The 23,999-nt window shown below is 39.4% G+C and overlaps 1 protein-coding gene across 1 annotated transcript; it reads right to left on the reverse strand.

The window, feature by feature from the left end:
- Positions 1 to 815: 815 nt before the first annotated feature.
- LOC139824392 (dedicator of cytokinesis protein 1-like) lies at positions 816 to 4,159 on the reverse strand. Its single transcript, XM_071796926.1, has 5 exons — positions 3,750 to 4,159; positions 2,412 to 2,487; positions 1,954 to 2,169; positions 1,537 to 1,859; positions 816 to 1,362 (listed from the first exon to the last, which is right to left on the reverse strand). Exons 1-5 carry the CDS (start codon positions 3,818 to 3,820, stop codon positions 1,002 to 1,004), a joined length of 1,047 nt encoding a protein of 348 aa, XP_071653027.1. The 5' UTR covers positions 3,821 to 4,159; the 3' UTR covers positions 816 to 1,001.
- Positions 4,160 to 23,999: the final 19,840 nt, after the last annotated feature.

Consider the following 23,999-nt stretch of genomic DNA (forward strand, 5'->3'; position numbering starts at 1 on the left):
TTTACTCATTAATTCCTCCTTTGAAGTAACAATTGCTTGTTCGTTGCTTAGCAAGAAAGATTTTACAGAAAAATATTGTTCTTTTTCTTACCTATATAACAGGAGATGAGGTAATATGCGAAATCGAAATATATACGCAAGCCGTCTGCGACTTCTCTGCATATATTTACTTCGTTTACTGTTTTCTCTATAGTATTATTCACTTTATTCCGTTGAGGTTTCTCTGGGATATTCGTAAACTGCGTCGTAGTAAAATGCTGCCAAAGATTCTGGTATATTTATCACAGTAGGTTGCGCCAGAAGTACAAGTTGAAATAATTTTATGTGGTTTTATTAAGTGTCATATGTATGTAGACCTTATATCAAATAATTTTATGTAAAAACTTATCGCACAATGCAGGGCAAACATTATTACAATAACATCACTGGCCAACACATGCTACATTCCAAGTTTCAAACTCTTTCAAGTCATATTCCTTTCACATGCTTTATCAAGAATAAATAAAGGATGTCTTTCAATACATTTGTATTTTCTACTACTAATCTTTATTATTATTGAATTTTCTGAGATCACAATTTATAACATGTACAATTATTTCTTCTTATAATGTAAAATTAAAAAATCAGCTAGCAGAATTTAATAAAAAATGTAGCTATCACAATTTAAGAAATAAAAATAAAGAGAAGTTTGTAAAAAGAGAAGTTTAAGAGAGATAATTCATAGAAAGATGCGTGGCAGAAAGATCACAGGCTGCACGGAAAGCACGAACAATGATATCGTACGACGCACTGAACGATATTAAATGTAAGTAAAAATTTATGAATATGATCAAATTTGATATGCAGTTATATGCAGATGTAATTAGGATTCATCATGAAGTATTGTGAGAATAAATGTATGAACTGATATTATTTGTTGTGAGACATGGATAAGTAATAAACATTCCATTTCGTTTAAACTGTAAGTTAGGAAATAGCATTAGAAAATAGCATACTTTATGCTAACGTCTTACCTCCTCCTTGGACTCCAGTAAGTCTCTCACAAGTATAGTAATTCTTGGCAATAAAATCGTTCTACAGTCCACATTTAAAAAAAGCGGATTGTGGACGATGTCATTTACCGTCATCATTTTTTGTTTAGTTAATCTACCCGTTGGTAGAGTCACGAGTAAATCTGTTAAAATTGTGCTTAATTGCTTGCCGCTATAAACTCTTAATAAATGAGGTATCGTCGTTGGTAGGTACTTGAGACAGGCGTCTTGAACCAACAGAGTACCATCTGTTTCATGACTCATGAAATTAACGCTAGACCGTAATAGATCAGTTAAGGTTTGTGATAATTCTTCTTCATCCTGATTTAACCTTTAAAAATAAATTACGAATGTCCATTAAAAATCATGCATACTTCTTTTTTTTGGAGTAGATATTCACAGCCATATTTATTATATATTGTCGTATTTAGACCATTTTATAAAACGTTTTATTAACGATTATATAACGTGTGAGAAAAGAATTGTAATAATAAATAAAACGTACTCAGTAAATAAAAGACGAGATTCGACAATAAATCTCATGCAGTATTGGAGACTTTTCATTGTCTTAAGCAATAAATCTCGTTCCTGTCCATCGCCGTTGTTGACGTTATCTATACCCTTGTGTAATACCGGAATTAATGTCTTATATGCAAGAGTTGCAGAGAAGCTCTCAGAAATATATAAATCTAATACTGGTTGGAAGTGCTGGTACTTTCTATCGGATACGAGTCCGATAATATATAAAAGGCACTCAAAGATCATGTCATCGTAGACATCACTGTCTGAATTACTCATTAAGATATTAAATAAAGCATCCAAAACATCCTGGAACGTAATAATTTCAATATAATTTTCCCTTATAAAAACATTTTTTATTATGTACGTAATCTTAATTTTTGTTAAATCAGATTTATTTTACCTGCAGAAACTTCACTATTTTCTCCCCGTCAACTTTCATTGAAGCAGCTAAAGATTCTTTTAAGTCCGTATTGTGCAATGCCCAATTAAGTAAATCTAATAAGTCTACATTCTGGGTTAATTTAGTTGAGCAAATATTGGTCGCTATCAAAAAACTATCCGTAATGCTTAATGTTAGCGATCCTAAACTTGGCTTTTTCTCCATGTTTAATTCAACCTAAAACACAGATAAAAAAAAAGTCAGTGATATATTTGTATAATATTTGTTTTCAGAGAAAGATTAGTTTTTAACATAAATTCAAATTATACAATCCTTGTATAATTTTAATTTAAATATGAAAAGTAAATAAAATGCAAACAGCAGGAATAGTTCTTAGTTGTTGAAAAATGTATCTGGCACAAACTCTTTATAGCTTATATCTGTAATATATATTAACTAAAAATTAATTGCTAGCTTACCTTATTTTTATTTGGTAGATCTTGCTTGTCCTTCACCTCACTTGAATGCCGCCTATCGCCGAATCTGCTTTCCATCCTGGAAGCAAAACAGTCCACGTGAATGTTTATATGTTGTTCGTAATTTTGCCGGTCCGCACTGTACGCGTCGGGGCGCAATAATCTCCCGGTCGGAGTCAGTCCGCGAACGGAAGAGGAAATTCAATCAACTGAATCGTCGTTGGTAGATAGGAGCACTTTATTTTACAGTTTTGGATTATCGCGCTCGACGTGTCACTCTCGTGGCTTCTGAAGGCTCACTAAATTCCTGGCCGCGACCGAAGAACGGTTTCCGCGCGAGAAACGCGTGATCGAAGCGTGATCAACGGCCTGTCTTCGCAGGCATGGAATGTCTTTGTCTGATTTCGTAAATATTCGATCACGCGTTCCGCACCTGCGGTGACGAGCTTCTAACACCACGTGATTCTCCAAGGACGAGAATGTTAGACAGAGACCCGAAGAATCGATGAATAAAAGTACAAGTTATACGTTGCATGTATGCTAGGATAACTTGGCTCGCCCGAAAATCGGCCAGGAGGTAGACGTATCGTACGTCCGGCACGTCCTCGATTAACGTTAACGTCAATGATTGAAAGCTACGACATGAAATATAATAAATTATATGCGAGACAAAAAAGACGAAAAAATTTCGAAGAGAAACGATAGAATTTCATCGTCGTCAGATGATTGCAGATTAATTAATTTCAATAATGGATTTGATAGAATATCTGAACGTCATGAACAGTCTACTTGCTATTTCAAAAATAAAAAAGGATTTAAATGATTTTCTTTTAGCAATAAATCTCACCTCCTGTACTACACCGCACCGCGATGTCCCTAATTTAATTCATTTCTTTGCAATCTTCTAATTCGATAACACTTCAAATTGCAACAATTAAGAAAATAAGCTGAAGATATATAATTAGTAATCCTTAAGATATATGTAGTAATCCTTAAGTCCTAAGAAATTAATCAATCATAGTTAATTATTTTCCTCACATTCGATTGTGATTGATCAATTTCTCACAGCAGATCTTAATGGAACACTTAATAAAGTTGTAGGGTAGTATTTCATTATTGGATCTTTTATATTTAAGGTCGGCTGGAGTAATCTTAAGAGAGAGAGATGTTATAAACTAATCACTCGATTGTTAGATATAACAGAGCCGTATATATTATCAACCTTAAGCCATTGTCTTGAAATAAGAACCGACTATGTATACTAACCTTAATTTTACTCATTAATTGTTCGTTGCTTAGCAAGCAAGATTTTACAGAAAAATATATTGCTCTTTTTCTTACCTATATAACAGGAGATGAGGTAATATGCGAAATCGAAATATATACGCAAGCCGTCCGCGACTTCTCTGCATATATTTACTTCGTTTACTGTCTTCTCTATGGTATTATTCACTTTACTCCGTTGAGGTTTTTGTTCGTAATATTTTCGGTTCGGAATATTCGTAAACTGCGTCGTAGTACAATGCTATGCTAATCTGACAAATAAATTGAAAATAGGTTAAGCACGTTTCCCGTGTTGATAAACTATAACGTAATGCGTTCCGAAACCACCACATATTCTACGTCTCACCCCCACTCTCCGGCAGCTAAACGATATACAGTTTTTCGCTTTTTTTTAGCGAAACCGTGATCTAACAAACGTTTTACTTAGTATATTCGGAACTAACAAACGATTCCGCATCGATTGACCACCAATTGAATCGAAAATTGTAAAGAATTCTATATTTACCGGCTAAATTAACACTAAAAATTATTGTTGTGATTACGTAAAAACTATTAACTAACAAACGTTCTAATTAGTCTAACAATCAATAACAAACGACTAACAATCGATTCGTAAAAAAAAAATGTCGTAAGTCGAAATTGTCCGGCTAACTTCTATGAGGTGAGATTTATTAGTGTTTCGAAAACGTCTCGACGAAATATACAACTTTTCTCTCAAGGGCAAAATCAAGTTATTTAAGAAATTAGGCGCTTTTAAAATTTCTTAAAAGCGACATCTACGACATAACTCACGTAAGAATCATGTGTCCTCTTTTCCAACCAAACAACTTTTGTCTAAAGCAATTTTTTTCTACAATAAAAAATGAAAAAGTTTTGGAAGTAATTTGGACAGTCAAATATCGATATCTCATGTAGTTTTAAGAAAAAATGTTTTAGACAAAAATTGTATGACTTGAAGGAGGACAACAAATGGTAAAATCAATTTTTTTTAAATTAATTTTTTAGGTCACATAAAATCATCGTCATATAAAATTCTATTTCTTAAAATAGAATTGTATGATTTTTTACACTGTAATAAAGCTCTCTTTTGTTAAGAATTTTCTGATATTTCAAATTATATCATGATATTTTTAATATACTAGAACAATAGAAGCGCGCGCTACGCGCGCGCTATTTAGCTTTTTTTCTATATCATTACACAAAACAACATTTGCAACGCTATTGCTTTTTAATAATAACACATTAAGAAATATTTAACGGTATATACATAACAACATGACTTTCAAATGACTTTGTACAGAAAAATTTTTATTTAAATTAATTTCATGTTTTTTGCAACAATATAAATATACTTTTAATAATTAATTAACCTTTGTTATGCACACGTCTTCGAAGTTACGTATTATGCACAGGGGGTATGTCATACCTCCAGTCACTTAAAACGTTTATTACAGACGTACAATTCGTTATTTTGACTCAAACAAAATTGCTGGCTATTGTTCAAAGCTTTCAAAATAAGGTCTAATAGGTTTCATTAATATTTTGCAACATAAAAGAATTATAAATGATATGTTAACTAAAGAAACCGAAAAATGAACTTTTCACTAAAAAATGCATTAAAAAATTCAATTTTTAATATTTTTTAATAATTCTTGCGGGATTACTTTCTTGAAATACTACACTTTCAAGGAAAAATATTAGTTTATAGCGGAGTTGAAAAAAGTATATTTATTTTGCTATGAAATCACGCGTTTTTCAACTTCTCACCACTGCCAAGAGCAAACTAAAGCCGGGCGGGCAAAACTATGTATAGGATCTTAAAGTGTTATTTCTAGACTACAGGTAGATGGCAGCACAGGTCCCGATTCGCATTGTACGTATTAGAAAAACGCGTTTGAAAATACGCTGGGATATATCCTACCCCCGGTGCATAACAAAGGTTAAAAACCTCGAAAAAAATACGTACAATTTTTATATACAAAATTTTTAACATGTTTCTTATTTCTTTGATTACGAAAGTGAATTCTTAACTCTCCGGCCCCGCCTCTCTCTCTCTCTCTTTTTCTCCCTCTTGTTCTCTCTGTTTCTTTTTTTTTCTCTCTCTCTCTTGACTTTTCTTCTTTTTCTTTTAGTTGTCGATCATCTTTAACTTTGTCATATCCAATCATGAAGAACGAAGAAATTACGAACACACACGCTATCACCATCTTCATCGTCGACGAATTACGCACAATATAAGTTTCATTATTATTTTAAAGCTTATCTCCCTCTCTCTCTTTCTCTCTCTCTCTCTCTCGTTTTCTCTGTTTCTTTTTTTTCTCTCTGTCTCTCTTGACTTTTCTTCTTTTTCTTTTAGTTGTCGATCATCTTTAACTTTGTCATATCCAATCATGAAGAACGAAGAAATTACGAACACACACGCTATCACCATCTTCATCGTCGACGAATTACGCACAATATAAGTTTCATTATTATTTTAAAGCTTATCTCCCTCTCCCTCTCTCTCTTTCTCTCTCTCTCTCCCCCTCCCTCCCTCCCTCCCTCCCTCTTTCCCTCTCCCTCCCTCTCTCCCTCCCTTCCTACCTTTCTCTCTTCTCTCCCTTTAAGGCTTATCTCCCTCTTATTCTCTCTCTCTTCTCCTCTCTCTCTCTTTCTCTCTGTTTCCTTTTTTTTCTTTTTCTTTGTCTCTCTCGACTCTTCTTTTTTTCCTTTCGTTTGTCATCTTTATCTTTGTCATATCTAATCACGGAGAACAAAAAAAAATTATGTACCCACACGCTATCACCTGTGTCATCGTCGACGAGTTACGCACAATATATGTTTAATTATTATTTTAAGGCTTACTCGTCTCTTCCTTTTCCCTCTCTCTCTTTCTCTCTCCCCCCTCTTTCTCTTTTTCTCTCTTTATCTCTCTCTTTCTCTGTCTCCTTCTTTTCCTCTTGTTCATCATTTTTAACTTTGTAATATATCTAATCAGAAAGAGTAAAAAATTACAAACAAACACGCTATCATCATCTTAATCGTAAACGAGTTATGCATAATATAAGTTTAATTATTATTTTAAGGCTTATCTCTCTCTTTTTATCACTCACTTTTTCTCTCTGTCTTCTCTTTCTTTCTCTCTGCCTTTTTCAACTCTTTTCAATCCAAACACATGATAATCAGAGGGAGCAAGGTCAGGGCTATATGAGGGATGGTGTAAGATCTGAAATCCTAGGCACCCTAGGCACCTAGCATCCTAGGCATTCACCGTGCACACAACTTGTGATACTTGAGAATCTTCGTGACAATAGTACGAGATGTTTTCTAAGAATGTATTTACCCTGCGCGCGGGAGTTTGAAATGCCTGGGGTATTTGTTTCGTGAAATATGAAATCTCAATTTGCTCTGTTACTTTTTAAAACATCCTTATTCATTTTTCTTGTCTTTTTTCTCTTCCATAAAATATGTACTGTGAAATATGAGAGAGAAAATAATTATACTATAATTAATATAATCTAATATACCTACTAATTAGTTTTTATATATCCTTTAACTTCAACGTGCTAATATGTAATTTATAGGGTTATGTGGGGTGATGTGCAACACGTTCACGCGTTGCTCGGAAAACATATCCAAAAATCAAATTCTTGAATATATCATGGCTGTATAATGTAGAGGAAGGAAAATACTACAATTCTGCGTGATTAGATTTTTAAAATTGTAACGATGCGCCCCAAAACGCATCATTCCCGGCGAGCATCAGCCGGATGCCGCCCGGCCGAACACCCGCCGGGCGAGACAAGGCACGGTGTGCCCTTTTTAAAACTATCAATCTCGCGTATCAGTCCGCAAACGGACTTAGCGCGGCAACCGACTCGAAGCGCCGAGCGGTGCCGAAAACGGCCGAGAGCCACCGAACGCAATCGCGGCGTCGGGGCGCGCCGTACTTCCCGAACGCTCCACCGCTTCATCCCGGCGCGCGCGATTGCCGTTGCGTATACCCCCGCCACGCCGACACGCCACCGCGGGCGTATATAAACCGAACAATGTTGCTAGGTTTTAGATTCCGCCGTGAGCCAGCAAACCGATCCGACCGATTCTCCGCTGCTCACGGATCCCGAAATCCCATAGTCGAACAACCAGGAGATAGAGAGGATTCTCTGCCTCTGCCGAGTGAAGCATCTAGGCGGTTGACTCGAACTTCCATCCGAACACCTGTGACACCGGAGTGAACCAGGGTAAGAGAGTTCTTCTCTTACTCGCCAAGGGTCTTGGCCACCCGGTGCCGCCTTCCGCCTACACGAATCGATGCGCCAGGAGATAGAGAGTACTTCTCTATCTCCGCTAAGGGTCTTAGCCGCTCGATATCACGTCCAATCGCGATCCAGCGCCTTACGCGCGCACTGCCGCCGCTATCCAAACCTGCGATACCGCGGCACCCGCGCCGAAATCACACACCGTACTTCAGCGAGCCCGCACGCCCGCCGATCCGCGAAACTCCGTTATCTCCGCGTATCGTTGCTTTACCAGGCGTCCGCAAGCTCCGTGATATCTGTATATCACCGTCGTTGTAACCGCCTCCGCGATCTATTACTCGTTCCCATCAACTCCGCGATATCTGTACGTCACCGCCATTGTAACCGCGTCCGCGACCTATTACACGTACCCAGCGACTCCGCGATATCTGCATTTCACCGCCATTATAACCGCATCCGCGATCTACCACACGTAACCATCGACTCCGCGATCACTGTAAACCGCCGGTATCGTAGCAGCGACCGCGATCTTTTGTACATATTCACCGCTCCCGCGAGCATCTCTATGTATTCACGCATAATTGAATAAACCTTATTTTGTTTTGTTATATTTTAAACGAGTTTTGTGTCTTTCTTCGCGCCTACTCCGAACCCTGACCAGCCGCGAGCTAAATCCGCGCTTCGGAAGCTAGGTTGTTTTATGGCGCCCGAACAGGGACTAGACCGAAAGGCTCAGGCACAAGACACGGGTAAAATGAAGGCGTATTATTATCGGCTGACCAAAGCCGAGCTAATAAGCGAACTCCAGACCCTCGGACTCGACACCGAGGGCACGCTCGAAGAGCTCCGCAACCGATTAAGCCAATTTATCGACGCCAACCCCGAGATGTTCCAGAAAACCGCGTTAGAGAACGACCCCCCGCCGCTTCTGACACTGACCGTACCCGCCGCAACATCACCGGTAACCATAATTCCGGCCGACCGCCCAGCGCCCCCCGCACCCCCCACCACCCAGATCATGGACCAAATGCGGAAATGGGGACTACACTTTGAAGGAAAGGATCCCTGGGCGCTTCTCGAGCGCATCGACGAACTTCGCGCCGCGTACGAATTCTTGGACGAACACTGGCTCCGCGGATTACCCGAACTCCTGCGAGGAGACGCGCTCCTTTGGTACCGTAACAACCGCGACGGATGGTTCGATTGGCACGACTTTATCGCAGACTTTAAGGAAACATTCCTACCGCGCCGGTACCGATTACAGCTCGTTAACAAGATCCGCGACCGTACGCAGAGGGACGGGGAGGCCTACGTAAAATACGCGACACACCTACTCACGCTCATGCGACGGGCGGGGGGATACTCCCCCGAGGAGCAGGTCGAACAATTATACGAAAATCTGCACCCCGACTACCAGAGCCGCATCTGGCGAGGCGACGTCAATAGCCCTCGCGACCTCCAGCAGCGAGCCAGCGAATACGAAAGGCTTCAGCAAAATCGAAAGAAACGCGCCCCCGCGAAAGCCAATACCGCCAAAACGCCAATCGCCGCCGCCGCGTACAACCGACGGGAATGCTGCTGGAAGTGCAAACAACGGGGACACACCCGATTCGATTGCCGTCGACCCGCGCAGAAGTTCTGCTTTCAGTGCGGCAAGGATGGAGTTCTCACAAAGGACTGCCATCCCCCGCCGGGAAACGCAGCCGGGACCGCGGAAACCCCGGCCGCCCCCCGGTCCTTGACGTAAAATTTTTTCCGCGGTCGCACCTCGACATCCAGGTAAACGAGAAACCGCTCATGGCGCTACGCGATACGGGATCCGAAATCTCATTCATAAACGAGAACACCGCGCGACTCGCGCAAAACCTAGGCTTTGCGATCGTCCCCGACGAAGAGGAGGTGCAACTAGCCAACGGCCAACGCATCGTTCTCCCCGGCCGCGTCCGGCTACCCGTCCAAACCACGAGACGCACGATCTGGCATGAATTTTCAATCATGCCGAACCTAGCGAGCGCAGTACTCCTCGGAGTAGATTTTTGGGCAAAAATCGGTCTCGCAGTACCCGCGCCAGCCAAACCGATAACGCCGCAAACCACCCCCGGGACGGCCGCGACCGAGGGGATTGCACCGCGCACATCGACCGAGGAAATACGGTTACGAGAATTCCTCGAGTAGGAATTACCGTTTTTCGAAACCCTCCGCGGGCCCACCGACCGAACGGCGCACGACATTCGCCTGAAACCGACCGCCAGTCCGATCAAACAAAGATACCGGCCCCGTAACCCGGCCATGCAGGCCGTTATCGACAGCGAAGTCGAGAAAATGGAGCGAGCCGGAGTAATAGAACGCTCCCACAGCGCATGGAGCTCGCCCGTAGTCGTGATTACCGCCACCCTCGATAAATTACGCGGCGCGAAATACCTTACCACGCTCGATCTGAAAAGCGGTTACTGGCAGATACCGCTCACACCGTCCAGTCAACCCATCACCGCGTTTACGGTACCCGGGAAGGGGCTCTTCCATTTCAAAGTAATGCCGTTCGGCCTGCACTCCGCCCCCGCCACGTTCCAACGGCTTCTAGACTCCGTGCTCGGACCCGAATTAGAACCCCACGTGTTTGTATACCTCGACGACATCATAATAATTAGCGAGACATTCGAAGAACATCTTCGAATCCTACGGGAAGTCTTCCGACGGCTGCGCGACGCGAACTTAAAACTCAATCCGGCCAAGTGCCGATTCTGCGTAGACCGCCTACAATACCTAGGACACATCGTCGACCGAGAAGGGATACGCACCGACCCCGAGAAAGTCAAAGCCGTCGCCCAGTGGCCGCGGCCACAAACCGTAAAGCAAATCCGACAGTTCCTAGGCGTCGCCTCCTGGTACCGGCGATTTATACAAGACTTCGCGACCGTCGCCGCGCCCCTCACCGCGTTAACCCGCAAACACGCCCGGTGGGCATGGGGGCCCGAGGAAGAAAACGCATTCGAACAATTAAAGACGACCCTGACCACCGCGCCGGTTCTCGCTTGCCCGGATTTCACGCGTCGTTTTGTCCTGCAAACCGACGCCAGCACAACCGGAGTAGGGGCCGTGCTGACGCAAAATTTCCCGGAGGGCGAACGAGTCATCGCATACGCAAGCCGAACTCTCAATCAGGCCGAACGAAATTACAGCGCGACCGAGCTCGAATGCCTAGCCGTAATATGGGGAATCCGCCGCATGCGGAACTATCTCGAGGGGTACCCATTCACCGTTCTCACGGACCACCAGTCGCTCCGGTGGTTGCAGAAAATCGACGCACCGGGAGACTGGGCCGGTGGGCATTCGAGCTCCAGCAATACGACCTAAAGATCCGCTACAGGAAGGGAGCCCTTAACCGGGTGGCAGACGCGCTATCTCGCCAGCCCACGACAGCCGCCGTTACCCCCCCCCCGCTGCCACTGGTATCGCCGCACGTTGCGCGCCGTGCAACACGCCCCGCGTGAATATCCAGACTACGAAATAAAGGAGGAAAAACTACTCCGTCACGTACTCCACAATCTCGATTTTAAAGAAACACCCGCCGACGAGCAATGGAAAGAGTGCGTAGCCAAAGACCGCCGCCCCGAAATCCTATACCAAAATCACGACGCCCCTACGGCTGGACATCTCGGGATCGCGAAAACAATCGCCCGGATCGCGCAGTACTATTATTGGCCCGGCATGTTTCGGGAAATAGCGCAGTACGTCCGAAACTGCTCAAATTGCTTAAAGCATAAAGTCGCGCAAACACGACCAGCCGGTACGTTACACGCCACTTCCGTCGTCCGCCCCTGGCAACAAGTCACGTTAGACTTAATAGGGCCGCTGCCGCGCTCAAAGGGAGGGCATACATGGCTCCTGACCATGCAGGACCGTTTCTCAAAATGGCTGGAGATGCGTCCCTTACGTTGCCCCTACGCGCCACCGCGCCTGCCGTCACGACGAACATTGCCGAAGCGATACTGTACCGACACGGATGCCCCGAGGTAATCCTGTCAGATAATGGGACGCAGCTCCGGTCCGCGAAACTTGAAAAAATGCTAGCCGCACATCACGTGCGGCATGCATATACGCCCGTGCACGCGCCACATTGCAACCCGGTAGAACGAACGAACCGCGTGGTAAAGACAATGGTATCCCAATATGTAGACCAAAATCATCGAAATTGGGACGAGCGAATACCGGAGTTGCAATTCGCGTACAATACGGCGCGGCACGAGGCAACCGGATACACCCCTGCATATCTTGTCTACGGTCGCGAGCCGGTATCCCCTCTCAATCGAGACGCCGCACCAAAAACCGCCGCACCGCCGCCCGACGAAAAGCGCCGACATCTCGAGGAGGCCTTTGAACTCGCGAGAATACATCTCGCACACGCGTTCCAGCGACAACAGAAGTATTATAATCTCCGACGACGAGCGTGGACACCAAAAATTGGAGACTGGGTATGGAAGCGTGAGTACCCACTCTCCAATAAAGCCGCAGCATTCAACGCAAAACTCGCGCCGAAATTCAGAGGTGCGACGTATAGTATTCCCCGTAATTGTGGACCTGCGCGATAAGAGCGGCAAGTGGATCCGACATATCCACGTACAAGACTTGAAAGCCGCGCCGAAAACCCCCCCTCCAGACGACGAGACCGGGGAAGAAAATGCCGAAACAGACAGCGAGAGCAACAGCGAAACCGACGCCGAAAACACCAGCGACCCCGACAACGACACCGAGGACAACAACGAATATTAAACATTGCCCTATACCCCCTCCCGGACACCCGCTAAATAAACAAAAGACCGGCTATATAAACGAGCTCCGAAGTCAAAAGACACACTCGAGTCAAATTTCCCGAGATGGAGACAGCCACGACCGAGAAAAGCATCCTCGAGGAAATCGAGGAACTCCTCGCCGAGCCCGTCGCTTACGACCCGGCCTGCTCGGATTTCGGCACGACCTGGACGAAGCTGTTCAACACGGGATCCGCCGCCTCCGCTGCCGCCGCCGCCGAGGCCTCAAGACCCGCAGCAGTTCCGCCGCCACGCAAAAACGTGCCAATGGTCGGATGCATGGTCCAGAGGTCGGACCACCAGCACCGACGGGAAATGGAATGGCTGACGACCCCGCCACCACCGAGGCCGGCCCGCCGCATCACCGCAGCAACGTACCTGGCGCGCAAGACGATCGCCGCCAAGCCGACGCCACCGCCGATCGCACCACCTACCATACCACCGGCGGAACCACCGGCCGCACTACCGGCCGCACCGCCTGCCGCCCCACCGGCCGCAGAGACGCAGGCACTCCGGCCCGTAGGCCCGCGGGAAACCCCGAAGATCCCGGTGCTTGTGGAGCCGGGCCACGTCATCCTGGTACCCCATGGAGCCGTCCACAACACACGGGAGTGGAAAACCACGGAAAGGGGCTACAGGTGGCACATACGGTTCAACCATGAGGGGACCGTACAAAAAATTCGAAAATTGCCAGCCAAACCAAGGGCCCGGACCTGAAGCGCCGAATTCGCGCTCAAAAAGGAGGGGGGTGATGTAACGATGCGCCCCAAAACGCATCATTCCCGGCGAGCATCAGCCGGATGCCGCCTGGCCGAACACCCGCCGGGCGAGACAAGGCACGGTGTGCCCTTTTTAAACTGTCAATCTCGCGTATCAGTCCGCAAACGGACTTAGCGCGGCAACCGAATAAAATTTTAAATTTTTCCTAAAAAATTTTCGAGTTTTCAAAAAAACGTCTGTTTTAACATTTTCAAATTTTTTTGGGGTGATGTGCAACACAGGTAAAATTAAGGTAAAAAATGCATGAATATCGACATCAATCGACTTAAATGTTAAATTTGGGTTTCTTAAATACAAATTAATCAAAATCTGGTAAACAAAAAATTTCACTGTATTGTAATCGACTTCTGACAAATGGAAATTTCACAAAAAAAATTCATTTTTTATTTGATTTCTTATTTATTTATCGCTTAAAAATTAATATAATGAAAGAAAAAACGCAACCGGATGATCGCCTTTCAGCAATTTTATTGCTGCCCAAATTAGCTCGCAATTGACCGGAACAGCGATACCCTTATTTTTATACTTTCGTGGCATAATGACTAAACACGTTGAAAAATGCATTAAAACACTTCATATACACATGTTCCATCGTAAAATAGCGATAAACTAGCGAAATTAGTGTTGCACATCACCCCAAAAAAAGTGTTGCACATAACCCCAAACACGCTATTTTGCGCGGACTGGCGTGACACCAACACAACGTAAGAAAATCACAAAATCGCTGTGGATTATCAAAAGTACTTAAAAAACTAACAATATAAAAATATTTACCTATAAGATGACCTAAAACCAATTCACGAAATCACTATGAATGTGAAAAGCGAAAATTACATTGAACTCGAGAAATTTAACTCGCTTTTCGTACAGCAAACCAGGGTGCGTGCCATCTCGCGAGTTATTTATCTAAAACAAGGTACTATTGACACAAATAGATGACAGTATGCGGTTCTGTCAAATCTCGACATGCAGACCAGGAATCGGAAATGTTGCACATCACCCCATGTTGCACATCACCCCACACAACCCTAATAATATCAAAAAAGGATAGCATATTAACTTTGCAAAAATTTAAAATTAGTAGTATCTATTTTTAATTTTTCTTTTTTAATATTTACAACTGTACATAAAATTATAATCAATTATAAGTATTACCATATACATTTTATAAAACTATTGTAAAGTTCATAAATTTAATTATCTATGCATCTAACTTTAATATATTTATATTTCAAATTATTTCTTATTAATTTCTACCGCTACTGCAAGTATTACCTTTTACATTAAAGTAATTAGCAATACATATATATACATATCGTAAAAAACCATATACTAATTTGTCTATAAATACAATAACAAACAAACTTATTTACTTTATTAAATAATACTCTTAACCTCTTCAATAAAAATTTGGCACAAGTAAGGCTCACATAGAAAAATACAGAACGTAAGCAGTAAACGGATCAGTCAATTCTTTCATCTTTTGTCCATGTTTATTCACTCTCCTATTCTCTTCCTCTTTCCTTCTTTCTTAAACTTTCTTTTTTCCTTCCTTCTTTCGTTATTTCACTTTTTTCTTTTTTTTTATCCAAATACTTTAAATCTCATATTATGTCGTAGATCCATCTATGTATAAGATATAACCTTATACAGTATCGTAAAATATTTATATATGTTGTACACAAAACATGTCATAAAAAGTATCATTCTTAAAAAATTAAGAATAATAAAAATTATAAAAAAAGTAAAAACGTTTTATAAAACTTATCTGGAAAATAATCTTGAATACATTCAAAAGGAAAAGAGAAATCTTTGTTGATGTTTGAGATCGAAAACTTAGCATCGCGACGAAGTCGCGTTCGGCTGCATGTCAGCACATGCACGCTTGCAGCAAATTGAGTAAATTAATATTCGCGTGAAATGCCGCTCAAGAATTGTCACGGAATATTCGGTATAGCATGGATCTTTCGGGATTAGCTTCCTAGAAACTTTAACATTGTAATCAATAATAAAGTCAAACAACAACGCTAGAACAAAGGAACGATCCATGCTATACACAAAGCACTCGAAAACAGGTGACGACCCCGTCGAGTCGCCACGTGAAACCGGTGACGTCAGCTTCATGACGCGGGACTTCGGCGGCCAATCACCCTCCCGAAATTCTGAGAAATCTGCAGGGAGGGAGTTTCGCCTCGGAGGTGTTAAAAGGACCGCCGCTGCGCCGCGGAATCGATTTCGCTCGCAGATCATAGAAAACCGCTTTTCGTACGCCGCTTTGAACACCGCTTTTCGCTATTCCGCGCTTTGAACTCGCTTTCGCCGCGTCGCTCGCCGTAACTTCTGTGCGCGCTTCACGGCTTTCTTTGGCTACAAGGAAAAGAACTGTAAATAATTGTACATATACATTTTCGAATATATCTGTTTTATTTTTCAATTCTGTACTTGTCCCCTTTTTTGTGGTCGTCTCCTACCTCGCGCTTTCTCGCGCTACCGCGTGCTCTCGAACAGTTGACGTAGCAGTAAATGCTAAAATATTTAAATGTTTAAATGCTTGAATATACAATGCATGAAAAATGTAACTTTGTATAACAACATGACTTTTAAATGACTTTATACAAACAAATTTTTTTATTTAAATTGATTTTATGTCTCGCAAATATATAAATACATTTTTAATAATTAATTTAAAGTCTCAAAAAATAAATTTTATTTAAATTAATTGAAAGCTTCAAAAAATGAAAGAGAGAAACTATACATATAACTTATTATATACGAAATTTTTAATATGCCTATTATCTCTTTGATTACAAAGGTAAATTCTCAACTTCTCTCTCTTTCTCTCTCTCTCTCTCTCTCTCTCTCTCTTTCTCTTTCTCTCTCTCTCTCTCTTTCTCTCTCTCTCTCTCTCTCTCTTCTCCCCCTCTCTCTCCCTCTCTCTGTCTGTCTTCTACTTTTTCCCTCTCTTGTTCGTCATCTTTAACTTTGTCAAACACATTTAATCACGGAGAAAAAAAATTATGAAGAAACACGCTATCACAATATTAATCGTCGACGAGTTACGCACAATATATAAGTTTAATTATTATTTGAAGGCTTACCTTCTTCTCTCTTTCTCTTTCTTTGTTTCCTTTTTTTTCTTTTTCTCTCCTTATCTTTCTCTTTCTCTGTCTACTTCTTCTCCTCTTGTTCATCATTTTTAACTTTGTAATATCACGCTATCATCATCTTCCTCGTAGACGAATTATGCATAATATAAGTCTAATTATTATTTTAAGACCTTGCCTCTCTCTCTCTCTCTCTCTCTCTCTCTCTTTTAAAATTATTGTTTATGTATGCTAGTTCTTACAGAAATTTTTATGTCGTTATCTTGCCATTTTGTATCTTTGCCCTTCAGCCTATGCTTGGGCATATTAAATATATATTAAATCAAATATCTCTTTCTTCTTCTTCTTCTTTTTTTCCTTTCTCTCTGTCCCTCTCGACTTTTCTTCTTTTTCTCTTATTTGTCATCCTCAACTTTGTCATATCTAATTACAGAGAACAAAAAAATTAATAACACAATTACTATCACCATCTTTATCGTCGACGATTTACGCACAATATAAGTTTAATTATTTTTTTAAAACTTACTTTCTTCTCTTTTTCTCCATCTTTCTCTCTTTTTTCTTTATCTCCGTCTTTTTCTCTTGTTCATCAACTTTGTAATGTCTAATCACAAAGAATGAAAAAATTACGAACAAACGCTCTATCATCATCTTCATCGTAGACGTGTTACGTATAATATAAGTTCAATTATTATTTTAAGGCTTACCTGCCTTTTTTTCTCTTTCTTTCTGTTTTCTTCTTTTCCTCTTGTTCAATCATTTTCAACTTTGCGATATCTAATCATGGAAGAATAAACAAATTACGAATGAACACGATATTATCATCTCCATCGTAGACGAGTTACGCACAATATAAGTTTAACTTATATTATTATTATTATTTTTATTTTAAAGCTTACCTGCTTCTCTTTCTCTCTCTCTTTTCCTCTCTTTCTTTCTCTGTTTTTTTCTTTTCCTCTTGTTCATCATTTTTAAATTTGTATAATAATATCTAATCACAAAGAATAATAAAATTATGAACAAACCACGTTATCATCTTTATCGTAAATTAGTTACGCACAATTATAAGTTTAATTATTAGTTTAAGGCTTACCTCTCACTTTTTCTCCTTGTCTTCTTCTCTTTCTTTCTCTTTTTTGACACTTTTCAATTTGTACACACTGTCTGCACTGAGCGCACACATGCGTATATATGCTGTCTTTTTTCAATATTCTCAAACGTCATCAGATTTCAAGATTGCCGGCCATGCATATATTTCTCTCTCTTTATACGTATCTTTATATAACCTTATATAGTAGTAATTTTTCTACTGTTGTGTGCACAAAACATTTGTACACAAAACTTATTGTTAGCAACATTTATGAAAACTGTTAATAACTGAAATAGGAAGATAACACAAAATATCTTATGTAAAATAATAAAATACTAAAAATTATAATAAAAACATATAGAATTTATCTAAAACTTATCTGAAATTTTTCGATGACAACCGTTCACAGATGCGCGCTGCGCGCGCGTTATTTAGCTTTTTAAATTTTATACTTTTTATTATAACTTAACTTTAAATACTATTATTTGATTTTTACTACGTTACACTATTATACTCACACGACAATACGCTAACATTCAAACTGTCAAAACACACTCCGCGATGACAGTCCCTCACGGGATGAAGCAAGCTACGGCGCGGCAATCAATCAAGATAACCAATCAGCATCGCGGTAAAAAGGCAACAATAAATTCAACTATCGACTTAACACGCCTTTTTTAAGAGCGGACTAGAACAACACAGGCGCGCGCTACGCGCGCGCATTTATTTTATTTCACGAATATACAACTATACATTTTTTATATTTTTATTAGAAGTGAAGAGGTAAGTCGCTAATATCAATAGAAGTCCTCTAAAGCGACACCTTATTTCTCGAAAACTAAACACCGCACTTTATTAATGCTGATGAGGACATAATTTACTTATATAGTGCCAATTCCTTTTAGTGACACAAGTCGACACAAACATCGTTCTATCCTTCTTGGCATTCAATGAATAACAAAGACAGAACGACACTTGTGTCGACTTGTGTCACTAAAAGGAATTGGCCTATAATTAAAGACGTAAAAACCCATACTTCATACATTTATTGATTTTTATATATAAAATCTGCTAAAAACGAATCATTCAAAAGCAATTATTAAAAATAAAATTAACCCAAATTTCTTTTACTAATTGTACAGTTTAAATAACAGTAAATATATTATTGATAATATTAGATCATTTTACATGTTTGTAACGTCCTAAAACTATTTAAATTTTTATTTTTTTTTATTTTTCTTATAAGGTAAAAGTACCAATACCTGGCCGTTTAAGCATACCAAGACATTTTTTTTTAAATGTAATGCACAAAATCAATTTTATAATAAGAAAATGTCTATATATCGAAAGATTATACTGTTTTCTATCAAACAAGCACAAAAAAACAATATTTTGTGCGATAGTAAATTAATTATAAACAGAAATAATAATAGACCCAATGTCCCAATACATGGCCGGTCGAAAATGGGTGTCCCAGTGTCTAATTTTTGAGGTCCTAGTAACTGACCATAACTTTTATAGAGTATTAAAAATAATTTTAATAAATAAAATTTTATCTTGTCGAACGCAAACACTTAAGAGGTAATAAAATAAACACCAGAAATGTTTATTTTGTTTGATAAACAATTTTTTATGTATTATAATTTCGAACAAATAATTCAATTTTCTATAAATTTAGTAAATTAAAAGTAAACAGAGTTTTATAATTTCGTAGTTATAAGTAAACGTTTTTTTAGTTTTAAATCTAAGAACAATATAATACCTATATTATTATAATTTTTTATTTTACCTTATTATTTTAATTTATTATTTTAACTTATTCAATGAATTTAAATAAAACTTTATAAAAACAGATGTTGCACAGAATCTTTGGCAATACATTCAAAGTACTTAAAAAAAATGTGTAATATTTAATCTACTTTTTCTTGTTTGATTCTAATCTTTTTTTTTTGCGCCATCAATCTTTTAATCTCTTGATCCAACTTCTTTTTCTCTTCAAGTGCAGCCTTTTTTATTTGCTTTTCTTCGGCCTTTCTTTTTTTCGCTTCTTCTCTAAGCTTTTTTCGTTCTTCGATCTCTTTTTGCTTTCTTAACTTTTCTTCTTGTATTTGTAATTGTTGCTTTTGCCACTCTTCGGAAGTCAATACGGTGGAGACTTTTCTAGCCGGCTTTTTCTTATTTTTCTTATTTTTCATAATATCTGCAGGCCAAACCAGAGATTTTCTAAGTGGTGATGGAATGTTCTCCATTGCTCCATTTTCGTTGGTTTTAGTATGAACATCTGTAAGAAGAAACTTGTTATAAAAAATTATAAACTAATATAATAGAATTGTATACAAACCTTGAAGTTCATCAGACATCTGGTTTTGAATCAAATTATCTGTTACAGGACTGGTATTGGAAATTTGCTCGTCTATATTTACATTTGATTGCAGCCCTTCAGGCATAACGCTATGACTTTTCGTGACATTTTCAGTCATTTCTACAGTTATCACACTGCTTTCACTTACATTCAAATTCTGATCATCTATAACAAATATAAAAATAATTAAGTTACTTGTGTTAATTTAGATTTCAAGTTTTAAAATATTGTATTTAATACTATTGTACAAACCTTGAAGTTCATCAGACATCTGGTTTTGAATCAAATTATCTGTTACAGGACTGGTATTGGAAATTTGCTCGTTTATATTTACATTTGGTTGCAGCCCTTCAAGCATAACGCTATGACTTTTCGTGACATTTTCAGTCATTTCTACAGTTATCACACCGCTTTCACTTACATTCGAATTCTGATCATCTATAACAAATATAAAAATAATTAAGTTACTTGTGTTAATTTAGATTTCAAGTTTCAAAATATTATATTTAATACTATTGTACAAACCTTGCAAGGATTGATCAAGACTATCAAGAGTATCAAAAGGCTGTTCAATAGACTCCTTCAGATTACAAAGCTTTGGAGCTTCTTCAGTTTTCCTACCTGTAACATTATTACTCTCCATTGCTTTTTCATTTTTATTCTCATTATCTGTAACAAATAAAATAATAAGAAATTAAGTTTGGTAACTTATTTTACATAATAATAGTTTACAAACCTTCAGACAATAGATTATTAACATCAATAAATTGTGTATAATTATTTGTTAAGTAGGAAAGCTTTGGAGACTCGATGCGAGCTTCGACTACATCTAAACATTTTGCGTCTAATATAAAATCACTTCCATCTTCTTCAGGTACTATAACTATTTCTAGATTACTAGAGTCTAATATTTGAGATATGTCAACTACCGAGTCTAAATCAACCAGTACATCATTTGTGTCCTGACCGGAGTCCTCATTCGTAGACACACTACTTACTCTGACATTCTCTCCTAAATAAAATATTAGTAGGTTATTAAAATGTTAAATTAAATATTTAATTTAATTGTCTATAGATGCACCAGAAAGACGCTTTGTATCCAGCCAATATCGGAAAAGTCCTTCATCAGTACTGTTACTAATCTTGAAACTTCCACTAGATAATGCTTGTTCAAAATCTTCAAGAGTATCAGGGTTTAACCGTTGTTCTATGTACTTAAGATGGTTTTTAGCATCCTCTTCTTCTGTGCTCATAGCTGATATCTCTTGACTCACATGTTCTGTTAACTCTCCATTTTTTTTCTTTTTTTTATTTAAAACATTAAAGTCCACAGCCTCAGAAGAAAATGGTAAAAGACCACAAGTTCTAAAACCATTTTGAATGATGTTTGGTAAATTTGGTATTGCATCCAAAGTTCTTTTCAAAACAGGAGCAAAATGTTCTCTCTTTAGTTTTTGTGAACCATTTTCAATCCTCCATTCATCGACTGTTTTTTTCCATTTAGATTTTAACGGATGGAACACAGCTACGTCCAACGGCTGTAAAATGTGTGTTGCATTGGGATACAAAGCTATGAGTTCAATCTGTTTAGCTTTACAAAACTGCGCCAAACATAAGGTCAGATGAGATACATGGCCATCAACAAATAAAATCACTGGAAATTGTATCTTGTTTTTTACAAGCCAAGGATTTGAGTACTTATATAGTTGAAAAAACTTTCTGCAGTCATCCATCCTCTTTCGGTATTTCCAGCTAGCCATCCTTTAGGCAGATTGCTTGTAACAAGAGCTGGAATCCTTTCATACCAGTAAAGAATAAAAGGTGGTAATAAAGTACCTTTAGCATTCACCGTAAATAAGACAGTTATGCTTTCTTTTTCGTCACCGTGCACAACTTTATACACGCTCTTTGATCCTCTGCGGGCTAACACTGAGTCTCCCTTTGGGACAAGAAAAAAAGCACTTTCATCTAAATTAAAGACTCTCGATGGATCGATATCTAATAAATCAAGCTTCTTTAAATATTCTTTTACTTCACAAAACCAACTATTTAAAGCCTCTTCTGAGACCAATGCCCGATTCATGTTCAAATTTTGGGCAACTCTTGAGCTTACTTCAGGATGTCGTCTACAAAAACTATTCCACCAGTGTCTACCTGGCTGGTTATTTTTGAAAGGAGTTTTTCTTTCATCATTCGAACTTGAACAGATGTTACGGCTAGGTACTACAGCATAGGAGTGAGCACATATCGCGGCGATTCGACCGATAACTAGCCAGTCGGTTAGTTATTGGGCAAACAAGATTTCCACGTACCACTAGATAGCCACGTAAATATTTATACAAAAATAACTTACATGTGCAATTTGTTACTTTTTATTTATTATAAATATGTTTAAGATTCTATATCGTCTTTTCTCGTAAAGAAAAACTTATTATTTCGATAATTATAGGCTTAACCAGTATCTTACTTCTTTTAGCCATTCCGTAAGAAATCTATTGAAACTCACGATACACTTAAGTATCAGTATTCAAGTATTTTTTTTAGTATCTTAAACAAAGTTTTAAATAGCACAATTTTTAATATAAGAAACTAAATAGTCAAATTATATTAATCAGTAAAAATACGTTTCCAATTTTATTTAAAAAGCTTAATAAAAAATAAATCCCCCATCAATGGCCAGGTAATGGGCAGTGGCCCGTCATTGGTACTTTTACCTTAATGCAGTTTTATATTTAAATATAAAATTGAGATGCAACGTAAACTGGCATACTTATTGATAAAACAGATTATAAGGTAGTACAAATCAAATAGGATAGAATAAAAAACACAGAACAAGAAGATCTTGCTGCGAAATTATGAGATAAATTTACTGGCATGCTGTCGACATACTGCCAACATTTTGCTATGTGGGGTAAAGCAATTGTGAAGCAACACACAGTAACAGACTACGAAGGTAGAAAACGAAAGGTTTCGAGTTTAAATCCTGATCGGCTCTGTTAATTTTTCCGTTTACCCCTTTCGCTGTCCAAAATTTCCTTCCGTATCTTTCCTGCTTCTCACTACACTCCTTGTTTTCTCGTATAATTCCATGATCCTCTTTCCCAACCTCTCACTCACCTCTGGTTTTTTCAGACATCTTCCCAAAACCCTCCTGTCCACTAAATCAAATGCCGCCCTTGGATCTACATAAGCAGCCACTACCTTCTTGTTTCTCTTTAATCGCTTCCCTATTGCATAATTCAGTGTGTAAATGTTGTTCACCACTCCTCTCCTCTTCCTGAACCCTGCTTGGCTTTCTGGAATCCTCCCCTTCTCCACCATTTCTTCTCTCAACCTATTTGCAAATATCGAAGCGTACACTTTGTACGCCGTCGGCATCAGCGTAATCCCTCTATGCTCACTCACCTCTTTTGCCCCTCTTTTTCGCTATCGGAACGACTACTCTGTCCTTCCATCTGGAAAACCCTCTCCTTTTCATACTCTCCTGCATACTTCCCATAACGCCTTTCTTAAACCACTTCCCCCATAACTCCACACTTCATTTCCTATCTCGTCCTCTACCGCCGCTTTACCTTTTTTCAGCCCTTTCAGCATTCTCTCTACTTCCTCCCATCCTATCTCCTTCTCTTTCTCCACTTCCCCCTCCGCCCCCTGCTCACCCTCCTCTCCTTCTCCTAGCCTTCACTTGTATTTCGTTCCTTCTAACATCTTTCTAAAGTATTTATCCCACTCTTCTATTGTTATCTCCTTATTAATTTCTCCTTTTTTTCTTCTTTCCTTGTTTATTACTTCCCACACCTGCTTCTCTGTTCTCGCCTCTCTTGCCTCTTTCAGTAGATTTCCATTTTTTCTCCTTTTTCCTCACACATTTCCTTATACTCTTTCTTTCTTCTTTTATGATCTTTGTGTTTTCTTCCTCTTTTTC

This window comes from Temnothorax longispinosus, unplaced genomic scaffold, assembly GCF_030848805.1.
Source record: "Temnothorax longispinosus isolate EJ_2023e unplaced genomic scaffold, Tlon_JGU_v1 HiC_scaffold_35, whole genome shotgun sequence".
Lineage (NCBI taxonomy): Eukaryota > Metazoa > Arthropoda > Insecta > Hymenoptera > Formicidae > Temnothorax > Temnothorax longispinosus.

Bases quoted from the DNA above. Each gene is read 5' to 3' on its own strand.
- LOC139824392 (XM_071796926.1), bottom strand. From the start codon at position 3,820: ATGCAGAGAAGTCGCGGACGGCTTGCGTATATATTTCGATTTCGCATA. The intron at 2,170-2,411 runs GTAAGCTAGCAA...TCTGTGTTTTAG, and splicing joins ATCTACCAAATAAAAATAAG to GTTGAATTAAACATGGAGAA. The intron at 1,363-1,536 runs GTACGTTTTATT...TTATTTTTAAAG, and splicing joins TCTCGTCTTTTATTTACTGA to GTTAAATCAGGATGAAGAAG.